General features: G+C 43.1%; 2 protein-coding genes across 2 annotated transcripts in view; both read right to left on the reverse strand.

Moving 5' to 3' along the window:
* Positions 1-2397, reverse strand: part of LOC133364807 (probable acyl-CoA dehydrogenase 6) — a 77192-nt gene extending 74795 nt beyond the window's left edge. The window contains exon 1 of the mRNA XM_061585668.1: positions 2126-2397. Within this exon, the coding sequence (XP_061441652.1) occupies positions 2126-2338 (213 nt within the window). The 5' untranslated portion in view covers positions 2339-2397. The remainder of the gene's footprint in view (positions 1-2125) is intronic.
* Positions 2398-6375: 3978 nt separating this feature from the next.
* LOC133365064 (guanine nucleotide-binding protein G(I)/G(S)/G(O) subunit gamma-11) lies at positions 6376-13605 on the reverse strand. Its single transcript, XM_061586363.1, has 3 exons — positions 13104-13605; positions 12698-12799; positions 6376-6827 (listed from the first exon to the last, which is right to left on the reverse strand). The coding sequence occupies exons 2-3, from the start codon at positions 12791-12793 to the stop codon at positions 6702-6704; spliced, it is 222 nt and encodes a 73-aa protein (XP_061442347.1). The 5' UTR covers positions 12794-12799; positions 13104-13605; the 3' UTR covers positions 6376-6701.
* Between the last annotated feature and the right edge of the window lie 3765 nt (positions 13606-17370).

Here is a 17370-nt window from a genome sequence, read left to right on the forward strand (position 1 = left end):
GAGGAAGGGAGAGGAGAGGGAAAGGAGGTGAAAGGCAGGTTTGATCATTTGCATGCTTATTGAGTTAAATGGGAATTACTCCTATGCAATCATGGTTAGGATAGGTAAAACTGATCATGGCGGAGGAGGCGGGGGAGGGGGAAGAGGAAGGAGCGGATTGGAGGGGGGCAAAGGAAAGGGGAGGGCAGGTTTGATCATTTGCATGCTTATTGAGTTCAGTGAGATTTACTCCCCTGCAATCATGCTTAGGATAGGTGAAACTGACTGGGGGGAGGGCGGTAGTGTGCAGGAGAGGAGGAAGGAAGAGGGGAGGGGAGGAGCAAGGGAGAGGAGAGGGGAAAGGCAGGTCTGACCATTTGCATGCTTATTGAGTTCAATGGGATTTACTCCTATGCAATCATGTTTAGGATAAGTAAAACTGACCATGGGGGACGAGGAGGGGGAAGGAGCGGATTGGAGGGGGCAAAGGAAGGGGGGAGGGCAGTTTTAATCATGTGCATGCTTATAGAATTCAGTGGTATTTACTCCCATGCAATCATGCTTAAGAGAAGTAAAACTGACCATGGGGAGAAGGAGGGCACTGGAAAGGGCTGGGGAGGGAGGGGCAAAGGAAGGGGGAGGGCAGGAGCAAGAGAGGAAACAGGAGGGAGGAAAAGGAAGGGTGGGTTTGATTATTTTCATACCTATTGAGTTCAATGGGATTTATATCTGTGCAATCATGTGTGAAAATGGAAATGGACTGCCTTCAAGTCGATCCTGACTTATGTGACCTTATGAATAGGGTTTTTGTGGTAAACGGTATTCAGACATAGTTTTACCATTGCCTTCCTCTGAGGCCGAGAGGCAGTGACTGGCCCAAGATCACCCAGTGAGCTTCATGGCTGTGTGGGGATCTGAACCCTGGTCTCCTAGGTTGTAGTCCAACACTGACCTGGGGGAGGGGCAGGGAGGGTGGTAGGAGGGGGAAAGCAGCGGCCCTGGGCAGCGGGTGGCCCCTTTCCTTTCCAAAAGGAAAACATTGTGAACAGTATCACTGCTTTTCAGCATTCCCCCCATCTTTTTATTCTACAGCAGGCACATGTAGTCACACCAGCCTTTATTTCACTTTGGACAGTCATAGCTTCTCTCAAAGAATCCTGGGAAGCGTAGTTAGTGAAGGGTGCTGAGAATTGCTAGGAGATGCCCTGTTCCCCTCATAGAGCTTCAATCAGAGCAGCTGACTGTTAAACCACTCTGGCCACTGGAGCCTTCATCAAGGAAATAGGAGTCTCCTCTCATCCCCCTTCCTAAATTACACTTCCCAGGATTCTTTGGGGGAAGCCATGACTGTCTCTCATGAAATCAAAGTCTGGTGTGGGTGTGGCCCCCTGATTAGGCAACCCCAGCAGCTGGGAGTCTGGCTTTTAGAACACTGACAGTTGGTTCTTACTGAGCATGCCTGACATTATCATTGAGTTCAAGCCAAAATTCTTAAATTAATTAAAAATCAGCCAGGCATTTTTTAACTTTTAAACTGCAGAAAATGAAGGTCAGAGTATGGGGCAACGTTAGTAATAGGATTACAGGTACTCTGTGAACATGGCTTTCAACCTACTATGAGAACTCTGACAGAAAGTCCAAAAGGCTGGGGGGCAGGGCGGTGTTCTCTCTTTTTAGACTTTGAACTCTCGATTCTCTCTAACTGTTTTGTGTATCACCATGAAAATTAAGAGGGTTGTTAAGCAAGCGTTTTCGAGTTCAGGACTACAAATTTTGTAAGGTTTTGTTTTGAAATGAGCTTATGGGAAGCATCAGAATGGCACGGGAGTATTTTCAATTTAACATTGCGGAATGTGAAAAATCTACGCTGGCTATAGTATACAGCCACTCTTGTGGCTGTATAATCCCACGTGCATACATGCAGAGTTTGGAAATACTGCATGACCTACCCAGTGGCTTGCGGGACTGGGAAAAAGCTCCTGCCCCCGCTGGAGTTAGAAGCCTTAAACCAAAGGCCACCGGCTGCCGACTCCAGCGCGCAATTCACTACGCAAAGGCACAAGGACGGGATAGTGGGGAAATGCCCTTGACGCAGCCGCCTCTTTCGTCCCTAGCCCCAACAAAGCTGGCCCGCCGGATCAGATACCTTTCTCAAAGACGCTCTCAAAGCGAAATGCTCCTGTGTGTATATTAAGCAGTCCCCGGAGGGTGGGGAGGAGGCGGCAGCGGTGGCGCTCCTGCTCTGCCTGCGAGAAAAATCCTGGAAGGTGCCATAAGTAGAGGCAGCAGCCGACCCGCGCGGGAGCAGTAACTTGGCTCCCTCTTTGCGGCTTAGCAGGAAAAACCAACGCAGGGCCATGGCTAGGGCCAGCGAGTGCAGGACATGCGCGGCTTTTCCGACGGAAGTCGGGCGGGGAGGGAATAAAATTACCGACTCTTGAACCCGCCCCTTTGAGCTTTGCATTTAACAGCAATGGATGCATTGGTCTCCCTCTAGCTGTGGCTCTTCGCTTCATGGATGGTCCCTGAGCAGAGGATGCCGGACTGTTAATTTGGCTTCCCTACCAGATTGGATCCGTACATAGCAGGCCCTGGCACCTAAACGCCTAGCACGGCTGCACACAAATGTAAATTTAATTATTCATACGAGTATTATTATTAATAATTAAATATATATCCTACCCTTCCTGTCAGAAGGAGCCCGGGGTGGCAAACATAAACACTAAGAACACTTTAAAAACAGACTTTAAAATATATCAAAACATCTTTAGGCGGCTATCAAATTTGAAAATGGAAATGGACTGCCTTCAAGTCTATTCAGAGTTATGGAGGTTTTCATGGTAAGTAGTATTCAGAGGGGGGGTTACCATTGCCTTCCTCTGAGGCTGAGAGGCAGTGCCTGGCCCAGGGTCACCCAGTGAGCTTCATCGCTGTGGGGATTTGAACACAGTCAAACACTTTAACCACTATGCCACACTGGCTCTCAAATTTACATGTGGATAAAAGATATGTTTCTGAAGCAAAAGGCCTGTTTTTCTTGTTTGTAGATAATGCAAGCATGTGGGAATGGGCTATAGCTTTGGGAGAGCATCTTTTTTTATGCAGTGTCCCCAGGGTAACCCACAACTTCTCCAGGAAGAACTGGGATGGGCTTCTGTCAGAAACCCTGGAGAGCTGCTGCCAGTCAGTGTAGACAATACTGAGTGTCCTACCTTGTGTCCTAGCAGCAGTATCTTAGAAGAGATATGCCCTCCTGTGTAAGGGGGGAAGAGTTCCTGTCCGGTGCTTGCCAGCTGCTAGTTGTATTAAAAAAAGTATATAAAGTTTATGTAACTAAAGTGCATATTTTTAAAAATCTGCTGCAGTCCCATACCTTTAAAAATGTAGGCTGCAATCGCTTACCTATTTGCCTAGGAGGAATTTCCATTGACTTTAGTGGAACTTCTTAATAAACACGTGTAGAATTTTACTGTTAGGCTGTAATCCAATTCACACTTACCTGGGAGTAAGTCCCATTGAATCCAATGGAGCTTACTTCTGTGTAGATATGTACTGAATTGCAGCCTTAGTCAATTAAATTTGCAGTCACTTGGTTACATCATCCCTACCCCACTATGGCAATAATTGCTAGGGAGAGTTCATTGTATATGTGTGGTCCTGCGGCCTGTGAATGGAGGTAGCCTGACCACTTTTGTTTTGACCAAGAAGGAATGCAGCCCTCCAGCTGAAAATGTTTCCACGCCCCTCATCGATGAATCACTTAACAGTGCAATCCTATGCACATCTATCCAGAAGTAAGTCCTACTTAGTCCAGTGGAAGTCCCATAGAATAAAATGGCTTTTACTTCCAGGTAAGTAGCAGGCCTGGAGAACCTTTTTCATCCCAAGGCCACATTCCCTTCTGGGCAACTTTTCCAGGGGCCACATGCCAGGGGTAGGCAGGACCAAAGGCAAAAGTGGGCAGAGCATTGAATGCAAATTTTACATTTGGACAGTTGGCTTGTTTCTGCTCCCTCTCACACAACCCTCTCTATCCGTCAGGAAAGCAAGAGGAATGATCAGAGTTGAAGGAAACATTCAGGCCAAGCAAAAGCACTCAAAGGGCGGTGCAGTATAGGAAATGTGGTAGGGTGGCCTGGGGAGAGTCCCAACAGTCGGATAAGGTTTGGAAAGCCACATTCGACCCTTGGGCTTGAGTTAGGGAAACTACTGAGTTGGAAGTCGAATCTCCGGTAAAAGGGGTCGAGGTCCACTCAGCCTTCCATCCATCCGTGGTCGGTAAAATGAGTACCCGGCATATGCTGGGGGATAAAGAAAAGCCGGGGAAGGAACTGGCAATCCCACCCCATATATACGGTCTGCCTAGTAAACGTCGCAAGACATCACCCTAAGAGTTGGAAACGACTCACGCTATAAGCGCAGGGATACCTTTACCATTTTTAAAAAGTTTGGGGGGAAAACTGCAAAATAAGAGATTATACCAATTTATTTAATTTATTTGCACAATATATAATGTTGCAGAATCTGCTTTCTTTGATGTAGGATTTTAATTAGGGAGACCATGTTTCCCAGCTTACTTTAAAACGATCTCTGTGGGGCTCCCCTTAAGGTCAGAATGTGCACCAAAAGCAGCGCTGCAGTGAGGTTGCTCGTGTACCACACACACATAACAGTGAAGGATCTGCACTGGCTGCCAACTAACTACCAACTCAAATTTAAACTGTAAGATTTGACTTACAAAGCCCTAAACTATTGTTCTTCAAACTTGGGTGCTCGGAAGTTGTTGAACTACAGCTCCCATCATCCCTGACCATTGGCTAAGCTGTCTGGAGAGTATGGAAGTTGTAGTTTAAAAATATCTAGGTTGAAGAACACTGACCTAAACAGCACAGAACCAGATTATTCAAAAGACCACCTGCCCATATAGATAGCCCAGGTCATTATGGTTTGTAGATGGGGACCTCCTGACAGCACCACAATCTACTGAGGTTCGAATTATTGGGATCCGGGGAAGGGCCTTCTCCATTGTGGCACCCACCATGTGGAATGCACTCACTGGATAACAGACAGGCATTGATGGTAGGGTGTTTCCGTTAGCAGTTGAAGACCTATTTGTCTATCCATGCATTTCCTAACTTCATATTACCGGTCTCTGCTGTTCTAGTTACTGTGCGTATTGGAATAATGTTTTTGTTTTTGCAGTTTATTCACCTGATTGCAGTTGTTGTTTATTGATTTGGTTTTACAGGGACTTTGCATTGTGTGCTGTGATTTTTTTATATATAAATAAGTGGTAGAGAAGTTTTATAAATAAAAAACAATTAATTTGAAGTAAGTCACTTGCAACAAAAAAACCCAAACAACCCACATGATAATATACACCAGGTATAAATATGCTCCCTATATTTATATGGCAGTGCTACACCATGGTGCTCTTAAGATTAAGGTGCTGAAGCTGAAGCTAAACCCCGACAAGACCGAGGTGTTACTAGTGGGGGATAAAAGAAGGCTGGGAACTTTTGGCCTGGTACTTAATGGGGTGAAATTACCCCTGAAAGACCAGGTCCGCAGCCTAGGGGTCATTTTGGTCTCCCAGCTGTCTATGGAGGCTCAGGTTTCTGCAGTGAGCCGGGCAGCTTGGTACCAACTTCATCTGGTACAAAGGCTGCATCCCTACCTTCCTTTACACCTGCTCCCATGAGTGATACATGCCCTGGTCTCCTCTCGATTAGACTATTGTAATGCGCTCTACGTGGGGTCACCCCTGAAGACGGTCCGGAAATTACGACTGGTACAGAATGCGGCGGCACGCTTAATAAAGCAGAGCCGTCACCGGGACCATGTTACCCCAGTGTTGATGGAGTTACACTGGTTGCCAGTTGTGTACCGGGCCCAATTCAAGGTGTTGGTACTAACCTTTAAAACCCTATACGGTTCCGGCCCAGTCTATCTGAAGGAACGCCTCCAATATCACCAAATATGCCGCCAAACAAGATCAGCCTCACAAGACCTTCTCTCGGTCCCACCGGTGAAAACAGCTAGACTGGTGCGGACCAGAGAGAGGGCCTTTTCGATCGTGGCCCCCACCCTCTGGAACTTGCTTCCTTTTGACCTTCGTCACGCCTCCTCCCTGATGGCTTTTCGCCAAGCTTTAAAGACCTGGCTGTTCAGGCAGGCCTATGGGATTTCTGGGGTGGGTTAGGTTTTTATATTGTATTACTGAAGGATGGTTAGATGAATTGCTGTTAATATTGTAATTTGCTGTATGTATATGTTTTTATACTCTTTTATATTGTGTACGTCGCCCAGAGTGTCTGTTTAGGCGGACAGATGGGCGACTAATTAAATAAAATTTTATTATTATTTTATTATTTATTTATTATCTATTTTCTGCAACAACAAAAAGCACATTTCACTATGCATCTTAACATTTTCTTTAGCAAAATAACACTGTAATTGATTATACAAATAGATTTCTTTTATTATTCAAACCAGCACGTGCAGGAAATTAAAAGAACAGGAAACAGCCTCTAGAAACTTATTTAGGGATACATTAAGCAAGAATCCGCTTCAGGGAATGAAATTAACAGCAGACATGTTCTGTTTTCCTTCTTTTTTAAACCAGTATCTATTTGTTCAACACGGATTCCTGTAACTTAAATCAGGCTAGTTACGCTACGATGCTTTTTATTCCAGTTTCAGCATTGCCTAACCATGTTCTTCTAAGCAATAATACATCCTCCTTTTTCTTTAAAAGGATTCCTGTCTTCGGGAATGCCTTTCACCAGAGGATCTTCTCCAGATCTTTCTTCAATGTATTTTTTAATTTCTTCGGAACATTTAGAAACCTTGAGAGAGAGAGAAAGACAGACAGACAGACAGACAGAGATCAGGTTTGTTTATACAAGAGTAGCATTGGAAGACAATTTCACAGTGATGCACACACTACACATATTAATGTTAACACTAGAAGCAAAACAGTACAGATTGCTATGTACAAATACATGTTTCCCAGCTTAAAACTGGTTCCCAAGTTTAGATAATTGGTCAGTTGCCTGCTTTGGATGGGGTCATACTCCCTCTGAAAGTGCAGGCACATAGTCTGAGGGTGCTCCTAGATTCATCTTTGTCACTAGAGGCCCAGGCGACTTCAGTGGCTAAGAGTGCCTTTTACCAGCTTCGGCTGGTAAGACAGCTGTGGCCATTTCTGGACCGGGATAGCCTGACTACTGTTGTCCATGCACTGGTAACCTCCAGACTGGATTACTGTAATGGGCTCTTTGTGAAGCTGCCCTTGAGGTTGGTCCGGAAGCTGCAGCTGGTGCAAAATGTGGCGGTGAGACTGCTCACTGGGGCAGGGTATTGCCAACATGTCACCCACCTGCTGAAAAAATTGCACTGACTACCTATTAGCTACTGGGCCAAGTTCAAGGTTCTAGTTTTGGTGTACAAAGCCCTATACAGCTTGGGACCAGGATACCTGAAGGACCATCTTACCCCTTATATATCCAGCATATCACTATACTCTGCAGGTGAGGGCCTCCTGCACATACCATCTTATGAGGAGGTCTGTTCCACACAACATAGGAAACGGACCTTTAGTGTAGTGGCACCTACCATGTGGAAGTCCCTCCCCTTAAATATTACACAGGCGCCATTGCTGTTATCTTATTGGCGCCTACTGAAGACCATCCTCTTTCAACAAGCCTTTTAAGCAGAGACCTTATCTAAGTCTGTATCTGTTTTGGAGTTGCTTTTTAAGATGTATTTAAACCTTTTTTTTTTTAAGATGTTTTTAAAGCTTTTGAAAAAATGTTTTTAAAGATGTTTTGTTTTAATACGTCTTTAAGGGTGTTTTTGTTTTAATATATTTTAAAGTCTGTTTTTATGATGTTTTAAAATGTTTTTAGTGCTTTTGTTTGCCGCCCTGGGCTCCTACTGGGATGAAGGGCGGGATATAAATTTAATAAATAAATAAAACATAATAAATAAAAGTAACTATTTTTATTTAACAACATTTGTATACCATTAACTGTAAATAAAACTTCTGTGGTTTACAAAGAATATAAATTATACATTAAATTTGTCAATAAAATCAATGTTAAAAGCAAGTTTATAGAATAAAAGCAGCAGTTAAAAGTATACATTATAAGCTAAATTACAGATTAAGAGATATTTGAATTTTGCATGTAAGAACATGCGCTGAATAGTAGGAATGGTCTGCGCCATCAATTTGCTTCCTATTTGCTACATAAAAACCACACACCCATCTCAAGGTAATGCTTTTGCTATAGAATTTTTTATCATTAGATGATATCCAACATTAGGCATACTCAGAGTAGACCGGCTCTTCATTGGCTCTACTCTATGACTTAATTGACTATCACCCACAATGATTAAAAATGTAAATCCCATGGTCAGAAAAATTCAGAGTAAATGAAAGAATCTAACAAAAGGGCAAATAAAACAGACAACAAAAATTGTTACACAGCAGTAAAAAAAAATAATCCTCAAAACTATAGCAGCAAAGACAATCGGCCATTACCAAAATCCTTCTGAATAAGCCTGGTCAACATAAAATGAGCACATTGGGCCAAATGGACTTCCTTGGGTAAGGAGTTCACAAGAACAGTGCTGCAACCACAAAGGCTCTATTTCTCATATCCCTTCACCAAGTGTGCCTCCACCAAGTGTGCAAGATGGTGTATGAGGGGAGGCAGGCCTTGAGAGTATTCAGGTCCCAGGCCATATAAGACTTTAAAGATAAGAACCAACACCTTGGAATAAGGCCAGGAAGCCAAGAGATAAAACAAAGAAGATGATACAATGCCAGGTGAATATGCTTCATCCCTAGTTAAAATTCTGTTAGTGGCATTTTGGAAAAAGTTTCCACACACTTTTAAAACACCATGCAGAGTGCATTACAGTTGTCTAATCTGAAATTTACTAAACCATGAATGACTGTGGCCAAGTTTGTCTACTATTCATTATCTGAGCTCCAAGCACAATATTTACTACCTTAACAAATGAGATATCCCCAAGAGCTGAAATCCAGTCTACTGCTAATGCTTACAGCTATGTGAAACGTGTGGTTCCAAGTGACACCGGGATCTATATGTGAAGCTGCCTTTACACTGAATTGGACTCTAGTCCTGCATTGTCTCTTCTGACTAGCAGTGGTTCTTGAGGTTCTCGGGCAGAGGTCTTCCTCATCATCTGCTTCCTGATATTTAATTGAAGATGCCAGGGATTGAATTTGAGTCCTTCTGCAGGCACAGCATGTGTTTTTCCACTGATGTGGTTGCTTGCCTAAATGGTATCTACTGCAGGGATACAGAACCTATGGCCCTCCAGATGCTGTTGGACTACAACTCCCATCGTCCGTGACCACTGGCCATACTGGCTGGACCTGATGGGAGTTGGAATCCATCTGTAGCACCACAGATTCCCCAATCCTGGTCAACTGGGTATGGTTGGATATTAGTGAAAAATAACAGTACATTGGATGAACTTTTTGGAATTGTTGTTTCTTGTAATCCGGACTAAGATCAAGGAGCTGGTTTTGGTGTATAAAGCCCTATACAACTTTGGGACAGGGATATCTGAAAGATTGTCTTACCTCTTATATACTCAGTTGGCGCTCTGCAGGTGAGGGCCTCCTGCAGATACCATCTCATCAGGTCCGTTCCGCACAACATAGGAAACGGACCTTTAGTGTTGGGGCACCTACTCTTTGGAATTCCCTCCCCTTAAATATTAGACCGGTGCCATCTGTGTTGTGTTTTTGGCACCTACTGAAGACTTTCCTCTTTCAACAAGCCTTTTAAATAGAAACCTGATCCCAGTCTGCATCTGTACTGGAATTAATTTTAAGAGGTTTTTAAAGATTATGTTTTAAAACAGGTTTTTAGTATTTTATCACTTGTTTGTCATCTTTGGCTCCTTCTGGGAGGAAGGACAGGATATACATTTAATAAACAAACAAACATCTGCACTTCTCTACTGCATAAGTTCTGTCAGGAGAGGCACATCTGTCCAGATTTCTGGAAATAATCATGTGGAGATATTTTATCACACCATTCATAATTCTGAATGGTGCCCAAATTGCTCTTTCCTTCCCAAGTCATCAGGCCATTTCTTCTTTGCACACTATACCACACACCTCGGCTCCCTGAAGTCTTGTACTGAAGCAATAAAAAGCCCTAAATTTAGCCCTTTGCTTGCTTACCCCATAATTAGCCTGTTCACGCTTCTCCCCTTTCCTTGTAATTACAGTTTTCATTTGAGTTCAGGCTGTGTCATCAATTTTGCAGCTGATGTCAATAACCATTCCCTAGTGTGTCAGTGATTCCCAAATTGTGGTTATGTAGGGGAAAGGGGGGGGCAGAAGAGGCAACCAAAGGTACTTTGTGTCTTGGACAGAAAATCCAGACAGTGCTGCACTGCTTGCATTTTTGTAAATATGTAACAGTAAATTAAAGCATGGATGGACTGGACATAGAACAGACAGAAATAAACCAGACAAGAAGTACCGTCGGACAGGGGGAAGTGTAAAGCAGGGGGGAGGAGTCTGTGGCCCTCCAGATGATGTTAGACTCCAACTCCCATCAGCCCCAGCCAGAACAGGCAACAGTCAGGGATGATGGGACTTGTAGTTCAACATCTGAAGGGCCACAGGTTCCCCATCCCTGGTGTTAAGGCATGAAGAATCAGGTGCCCAGATAGCCATAACTGCCAGAGTTTCTTTTTTCCAGCTGAAGACTCATTCACCAGCTTGGCCCTTTCCTGTAAAACGCAAACCAGGCCACAGGCGCTCATCAGCTAGTTACCTCCAGACTGGACTACTATAATTAACAGGTCCTAAATGCAGCTTAAGAACTCCTCATTCCCCCAAATGTGCCTTGCTGCTCTGAGCTCCTTTGGGAGGAAAGGCAGGATATAAAATCAATTAACAATAACAACAACATGCTCAAGCGATATTGGATGCCCTGCTTCATGCCTCTCCCCAACCCCTAATACTGGAGATACAGTAGGACTGTTAGAAGGACAGGGCCTTTTGGGTTGTAGTGCCATGGCTGTGGAATGGCCTCCTGTCTAGGATCTACCTGGATCTGTTACTGCCCACCTTTTGGCAGTTCCCTAGAGAACATGCTGGCTGACTGGTGTTTTTGCTGTTGTGGTTTTTATGCTGCTCTTTTATGGCTCTGTGATAGATATGCTTGTTGTTTTATGATATATTGTTATTTGTACTTTATTTTTTATTATTTTTTATTATTTCTGGTTACTTTGTGGGTCTTTTTTGATAGAAAGGCAGGTAAAAATGATATTATTAATAATAAGACACCAACAGGTATTCTGCTTGAGGTGGAATGCCTCATTCTGGCATCTAATGGTAGGACCAGCCTGGGAGAGTTTGGCTGTATTATCACCAAGCGGCAGGGTAGGAATGGGGAGAGACTTTTTTGGGTTACCTGACAGGGGTAAAGGAAAGAGGCTGGAGTCGAAGGACTGGCCCTCACATGATCCCCACAGGAAAACAGTTTGAGACTCCCTACAACAGTACTTTGTTTATTTACATTTTCCTATATTATGGATGATCCTATATACTAATAGTGAACTCATTCTCAGTGCGCGGATCCCTGTGTAGCCAAAATGGCACCATCCACTGCTCTGGAGAACCCCAAAGTTTGCAGAAGTAAACACACAAACACAACCTAAGGAGAGAGGAGGGTGAACCAAAACAACTTAATAATAATGTAGAGCGGGCTGGTAATGCGAGAGAGTGTGACCAGCTGGCTGGCTGGATTCTGGAATGAAGTTCTGTTGCAGGTCCCACATTATCAGCAACAACAGGGTTAACATCTATCTATCTATCTATCTATCTATCTATCTATCTATCTATCTATCTATCTATCTATCTATCTATCTATCTATCTATCATCATCATCATCATCATCATCATCAAGGTACCAAGCGTAAATCTGCAGAAAGCCAACAAAAGAAGAGAAAGCAGTCCCATTTCTAAAAAAGAACAACTGTACTTCTGCTTCCCCAGCCCCAACCATAGCTAGAAAAGTGAAGCCTTTTCCTGTCCACCCCTCTGAAAGGAAGGGCTATAGCTCAGTGGCAGAGCATCTGGTTTGCATGCAGAAGGTGCCATGTTCAATCCCTGGCATCTCTAAATAGGGCTGAGAAAGACTCCCTGTCTGAATCCCAGGAGAGCCACTGCCAGTCAGTACAGGCAATACTGAGCTAGATGAACCAATGCTCAGTATAAGGCAGCATCTCATGTTCCTATGGATTTCACATGTGCACCTTTTGAGAGCAATCCGGCTGGACTAATCTTTCTCTTTAGACTTTTTGTCCCTACTTGCTTCCCTTATGTATCAAAAGTGACTTAAAGGGGAGAAAAGGTTTCATTTAGTTTGTTTTGATTTTTCCCGAGCCTAGAAATCCAATTGTTCACGTAGCTTTCCCAAGAGGATTGTTGGTGATGAAACTGCCCCAGTCCACCTCTTCAATCTGGGCCTCCTTTTGAGGTTCCTTTAATAATGCAAGTTGGTCAAATTGCCAAACTGCTTTGCTACCAAAAAGTTCACACGCCTGTTCCAAATAAATACGGCAGGGCTTTGATCGGCCTGCTGCTGAAAACAGGAGCTGTTCCAACCCAACAGCTCCTCGTCCCGAAGGTAAGTAAAAGAAGCCACAAAGCACTCACTGGTTGTCGTTCCAGCTTGACTTCTTTCCGGAGCTGTTCTACTTCCATTTTTAGTTTATCCTTCTCGCTCAAATCCTCTATATTGATTGCTGGCATTGCTGGCTTATAACACAGAGAGAGAGAGAGAGTTAAATTAGGTGGGTAGTTGCAGCTGAGCGCATAAGAAGCCTCCCCTCCCAGTGGTGCCATTAGGGTAGAACATTCAGGCAGAGGTCCAGAGCCCCACTCAGCAGAATGAGCAGGAGGGCCCCAAATGCGTCAGGGTTGGCTCACCACATTTTGAAAGTGAGTGAACTAATACACATTACCATAAGTAAAAGGGGGGGGGTGCAATATCATTAAGTCCACAGTCTAAAGTTCCCAAACTCCTCCACTTTCCCTCTTTGTCTCCCAAGAAAATCCGTACCTCCTTATGTGAGTTTGTCCCGATTTCTCTGTAGCAGCAGCAACAGCAACTTCCTCTCCAGCCAACTTTCTTGCCAGGCTGTTTGAGCTCCTAGTAACTACTTGCAGGTTTTAATTCATCAGCAGAATCCGTCCTAATCTGATTAAACCGGACAGCTTGACCTCTCTCCCTCTCTCTCCAGTTTTCACTGCTTCAAACCAAAATGAGGCTTTACATATACACTGAAAACCAACCTTTGCTCCTCTGTCTCCAGGCCATCCCTAAATATTCCTAACATCACACAGACAGAGGGAAATCAGCTATCTGGATAGAATCCTCAGGTTTTTGTTTTGCTTTGTTTGTTAAAGGAGGTCAGTGAATATCACTGATAAATTCCCCTGGAGTATTTTAATCTGGGATTATTAACACACCTGTGAGGGCAAAAGCACTGGAGTCTGTAAAGTCTTCAGTGTGCTTGCACAGAAGACCGTGGAGTGAGGCGGGGAGGATGGGAGGGAAACTCTGAGAGACAGGATGTGTGCTTTGACGTTTTCTACAATAGAAACACCAGCCATGCTGAGGGCTCCAAAGGAAACACGTTTGCTGAGGAAATGTCTGGCCTTTTCTGCCTCCCTGAAACAATGGGGGTGGGGTGAAAAATGGCATGGGAAAATGGAAAAGACAAGCCTATGGGAGGAAAAAACTATTAAGGCTGCTCTTCCCTCCCCCCCAGGGAGGCAAGGGAACACCCTAGAAACAGCTTAACAATCACATCAATGTATTATTATTATTATTTCCTGTCCTTCTTCCCAGGAGCCCAGGGCAGTAAACGAGTAATAAAACACTTTATAGTGATATAAACATCTATAAAACATCTTAGAAACCATCTTAACAAAACATCTTAAAAACAGAACAGTTTTGCATAGTGTCTACTCATCTCCCGCATTACATTCAAGAACTTTAAAAAAAAAATCCAGCTGTGGCTGAGGGGGGCTGTAATCCAAAACAATGGGAGGGCACCAGGCTGGTGAAGGCCAACCTAGTCCAAAAGATAATGCTAAGGAACAACTGGAACATCTACCTGGAACAAATGCTTAAGGTGTGCTTCTCTTAAGGTTTAGCTGTTTGTACAAAGGATCCTCAGCCACACTGGCATCTGTAGAACTGTCGCTTGATTCTGTGTCCTGCTGATCACGGAGCCATGGGTCCTCCCCTCATTCAATGTGGGACAGAATATTTGGCTTGGAGATTGCACAGTCAAGAGAGATCAAGTAATTCCCATCAGACTCTTACTATATGACTATGGCTTTGACAGCAAGATTATTATGGAATACTGATAATGGAAGATTGGATATTGAAATTACTGGACTTAACAAGACTACTGAAGATGGAAGATGGAAAATGGAACTAATAGAGATAATAGAACAATGGCTACTGAAATTACTGAACCTAACAGATTCTGATGTGATGGATTAATTGAAATGTTTATTTTGACTATGGTTATGACAATAAGATTATCATAATTAGTAATGAGATGGATTAATCGATATGCTTATCTGGAAAAAAAAATTGATAGATATATTTCTTAAAGAATTGAAACCTCTCTTTGACTTTTTGTGGAAAGAATAAAGTAATGTTTATGAGATTTGATGATTAAGTAAGATAACTACTGGAGGAAAGTGATTTTATAATATGATTTAAGAGACAGGATTGCTATATATTATAGACTTATAACTGATTTGATCTTTGACAAATGGGAAGTCAATATTTTACTCTTTATTTTTTATTTTTGTTTTTTTTTTCTTTTTTTCTTTTTGTTTAACTATTTTTGATTTTGTTTTTTGTCTTTGAATGTTTTATGATTTTGTCTTGTATGTTTTATGAAAATCTGAATAAAAATTATTGAAAAAAAAAAAAAAAAAAAAAAAAGAGAGATCAAGTATTCAAGTATAGGTAAAAACAATTCAAATCCAACACAGATACACTCTTGGATTAAAAAAACACACTTAAAACTTATGTTGAAAAAGGAAGTTCTTCAATAGGTGCCAAAAAAACAGAGATAGCAGCACCTGTCTAATTCCAAAGGGTAGATGCCGCCACACCTGATTTTTGCATTGTACAAAACACTTCCTGCTGAGATAGTGTCTGCAGGAGACCCTCTGATGTAGAGCACAGTGACCAGTTGGGTATATAAGGGCTGAGATGATCTTTTAGGGATCTTTTAGCAAGCATGCTTAAGATCGAACATTTGAAATTCTTAAACTAGAGTTTTGCCTAAAGTAGAAGTGGGGAATCCCTTTAGATATTGCTGGACTAGAACTCTCATCATAGAACTCAAAGTCACGGAATTCCCTCCTCACAGAGATGCATCTGGCATCTTCATTATGTAGTTTCTGTCGTATGCTAAAGACAGACCTCTTTATCTTGGTCTTTGACATTGGAGATACATATTTTTGGAACCCATCCTATTCTTCTCACTGTAGTTTAAGCTGTTTCTTTTCTTTTTTTTTACTGCTTTCAAGTCGATTCCGACTTATGGCGACCCTTCCAACTTATGGCGCCTTCGTTTAAGGCCTCCGAGGCTGTCATATAGAAAATTTCCATTTTCAACAACTCACAGCACCCTTCACAAACTACACTTCCCATGATTCTTTGGGGAAAGCCATGACTATTTAAAATGGAATAAAAGTGGAATAAATGTCTGGTGTGAATGTGGCCTTAGTGTTGTTGCCCCTTATAGAACTCAACAGGGAGAAGCAGGGAAACAAAACTGACCTATCATTGGTTGTGTCTGCACCTGTCATTGGCTTTGGCTCAGTCCACTATTGGCCTCCCTGCTTACTGTCCCACCAGTCCATTGGGCACCAGCCAACAATGGATGCATATCTATAGGTTCTTAAGAACTTTCATCCTGATTATGTGTCTTTTGATTGCCTCTGTAATAGTATATAACAGGTCTCAAGACAATAGTGTGACAGTCAAAATATCTGCTGTTGAATGGTACAGCTCTAAGGTGTACATACCGACCACCTAACTGGACTTGAACCTCGGGAAAATACTGGGAGCCCCATGAGTTCTTCTGAGCTTACTAAAGGAGAGTGAGATATAAGTACACATCACTCCTTCCAACAGCAGACTCTGGTAGTGAGTGCTAGTACAAACTGAACCAAAACAGGACCAATGAGATGTAAGGATGCTTCCAGACACTCACTATTTTCAGGTGGGATTCAATCTTATCTCAGCATAGTCGATTGGGAGCTCTTGCGCAACAAACCCACTTCCCCAAAAGATCAAACTTTTTGCAAAAAAGAAAGCAATGGGAAAATGCACTGGAAAGTGTGGGATAACATTAGTTTTGACACAATGTTATCTAACTTCCCCAAAAACAAATCAGAATGAATGCTCATTAGATAGCCAACTTTGTCTAATCTCCCTGCAAACAAATCGGGATGAATGCTCAGTAAACAGGTGGTCTGGAAGTGCCCTAAGAGTGTGATATCCAGGGCTGTAGCTGGGGGGGGGGCGGTCTGGGGGGCTGCCTCCCTACATCTTTCTGCCCTCCCAAATTCTTTTTACAAAAATTAAATAATTAAATTTATTACAGACAAAAATATCTCCCCCTACTTCCCTCCCCCCAACATATAGGCTAGCTATGGACCTGGTGGTATCAGCATGCTTGGAGAATCTCCAACATTTGCAGAAGTACAGAAGAAGAAAAATTAAACCAAGGAGACAGCCACCCCCCACCCACCCCAAAAACAGCCCAATAAAGATTGACCATGCCTAGTAGCTACAGAATTTTTGAGTATTATTTTGGTGAGGGGGAGATTCCCTGCTTGAGTTCCTTACGTGTGTGATATCCTGGAAGGAGGCATGGCAGCCTGGTTGGAACCCTACATAGGAGCATACTGCAACACACTGTTGCAAGGCCCATTTGTACATACCTTAAGACAGGCATGAGAGCCATGCTGGATGTGACCAAAGTTCCAGCTTCTCCAGCAGCTCTTTCTCAAAATGACTGAGTAGACACTCCAGGGAGCCCACAAGCAGTGCATGAAGGAATAGCCTTCCCGCAGAAACTTCCACAAAAACCGTTATTAATAGATTCCAGCTAAGTTAACTCACACCCTAAAATGATTTGCTAATGATTTGCCTCTCTCTCTGCACATTCCTCATAGATTTGTTCACCCGCTGGCAAGACCTTCTTCTGCAATGGAGTAAAGAGACATACTTTCTCTTTCGATTGCTGTGCACCCTTTTATCACAAGATTCCTAGCATGACAGTACC

Source organism: Rhineura floridana, chromosome 10 (assembly GCF_030035675.1).
Source record: "Rhineura floridana isolate rRhiFlo1 chromosome 10, rRhiFlo1.hap2, whole genome shotgun sequence".
NCBI lineage: Eukaryota > Metazoa > Chordata > Lepidosauria > Squamata > Rhineuridae > Rhineura > Rhineura floridana.

What these genes read in the sequence shown, in the direction of transcription:
- LOC133365064 (XM_061586363.1), bottom strand. Translation starts at nt 12,793, where the DNA reads ATGCCAGCAATCAATATAGAGGATTTGAGCGAGAAGGATAAACTAAAA. An exon ending in TCAAGCTGGAACGACAACCA is followed by an intron (nt 6,828 to 12,697) that starts GTGAGTGCTTTG and finishes CTCTCTCTCAAG; the next exon opens with GTTTCTAAATGTTCCGAAGA.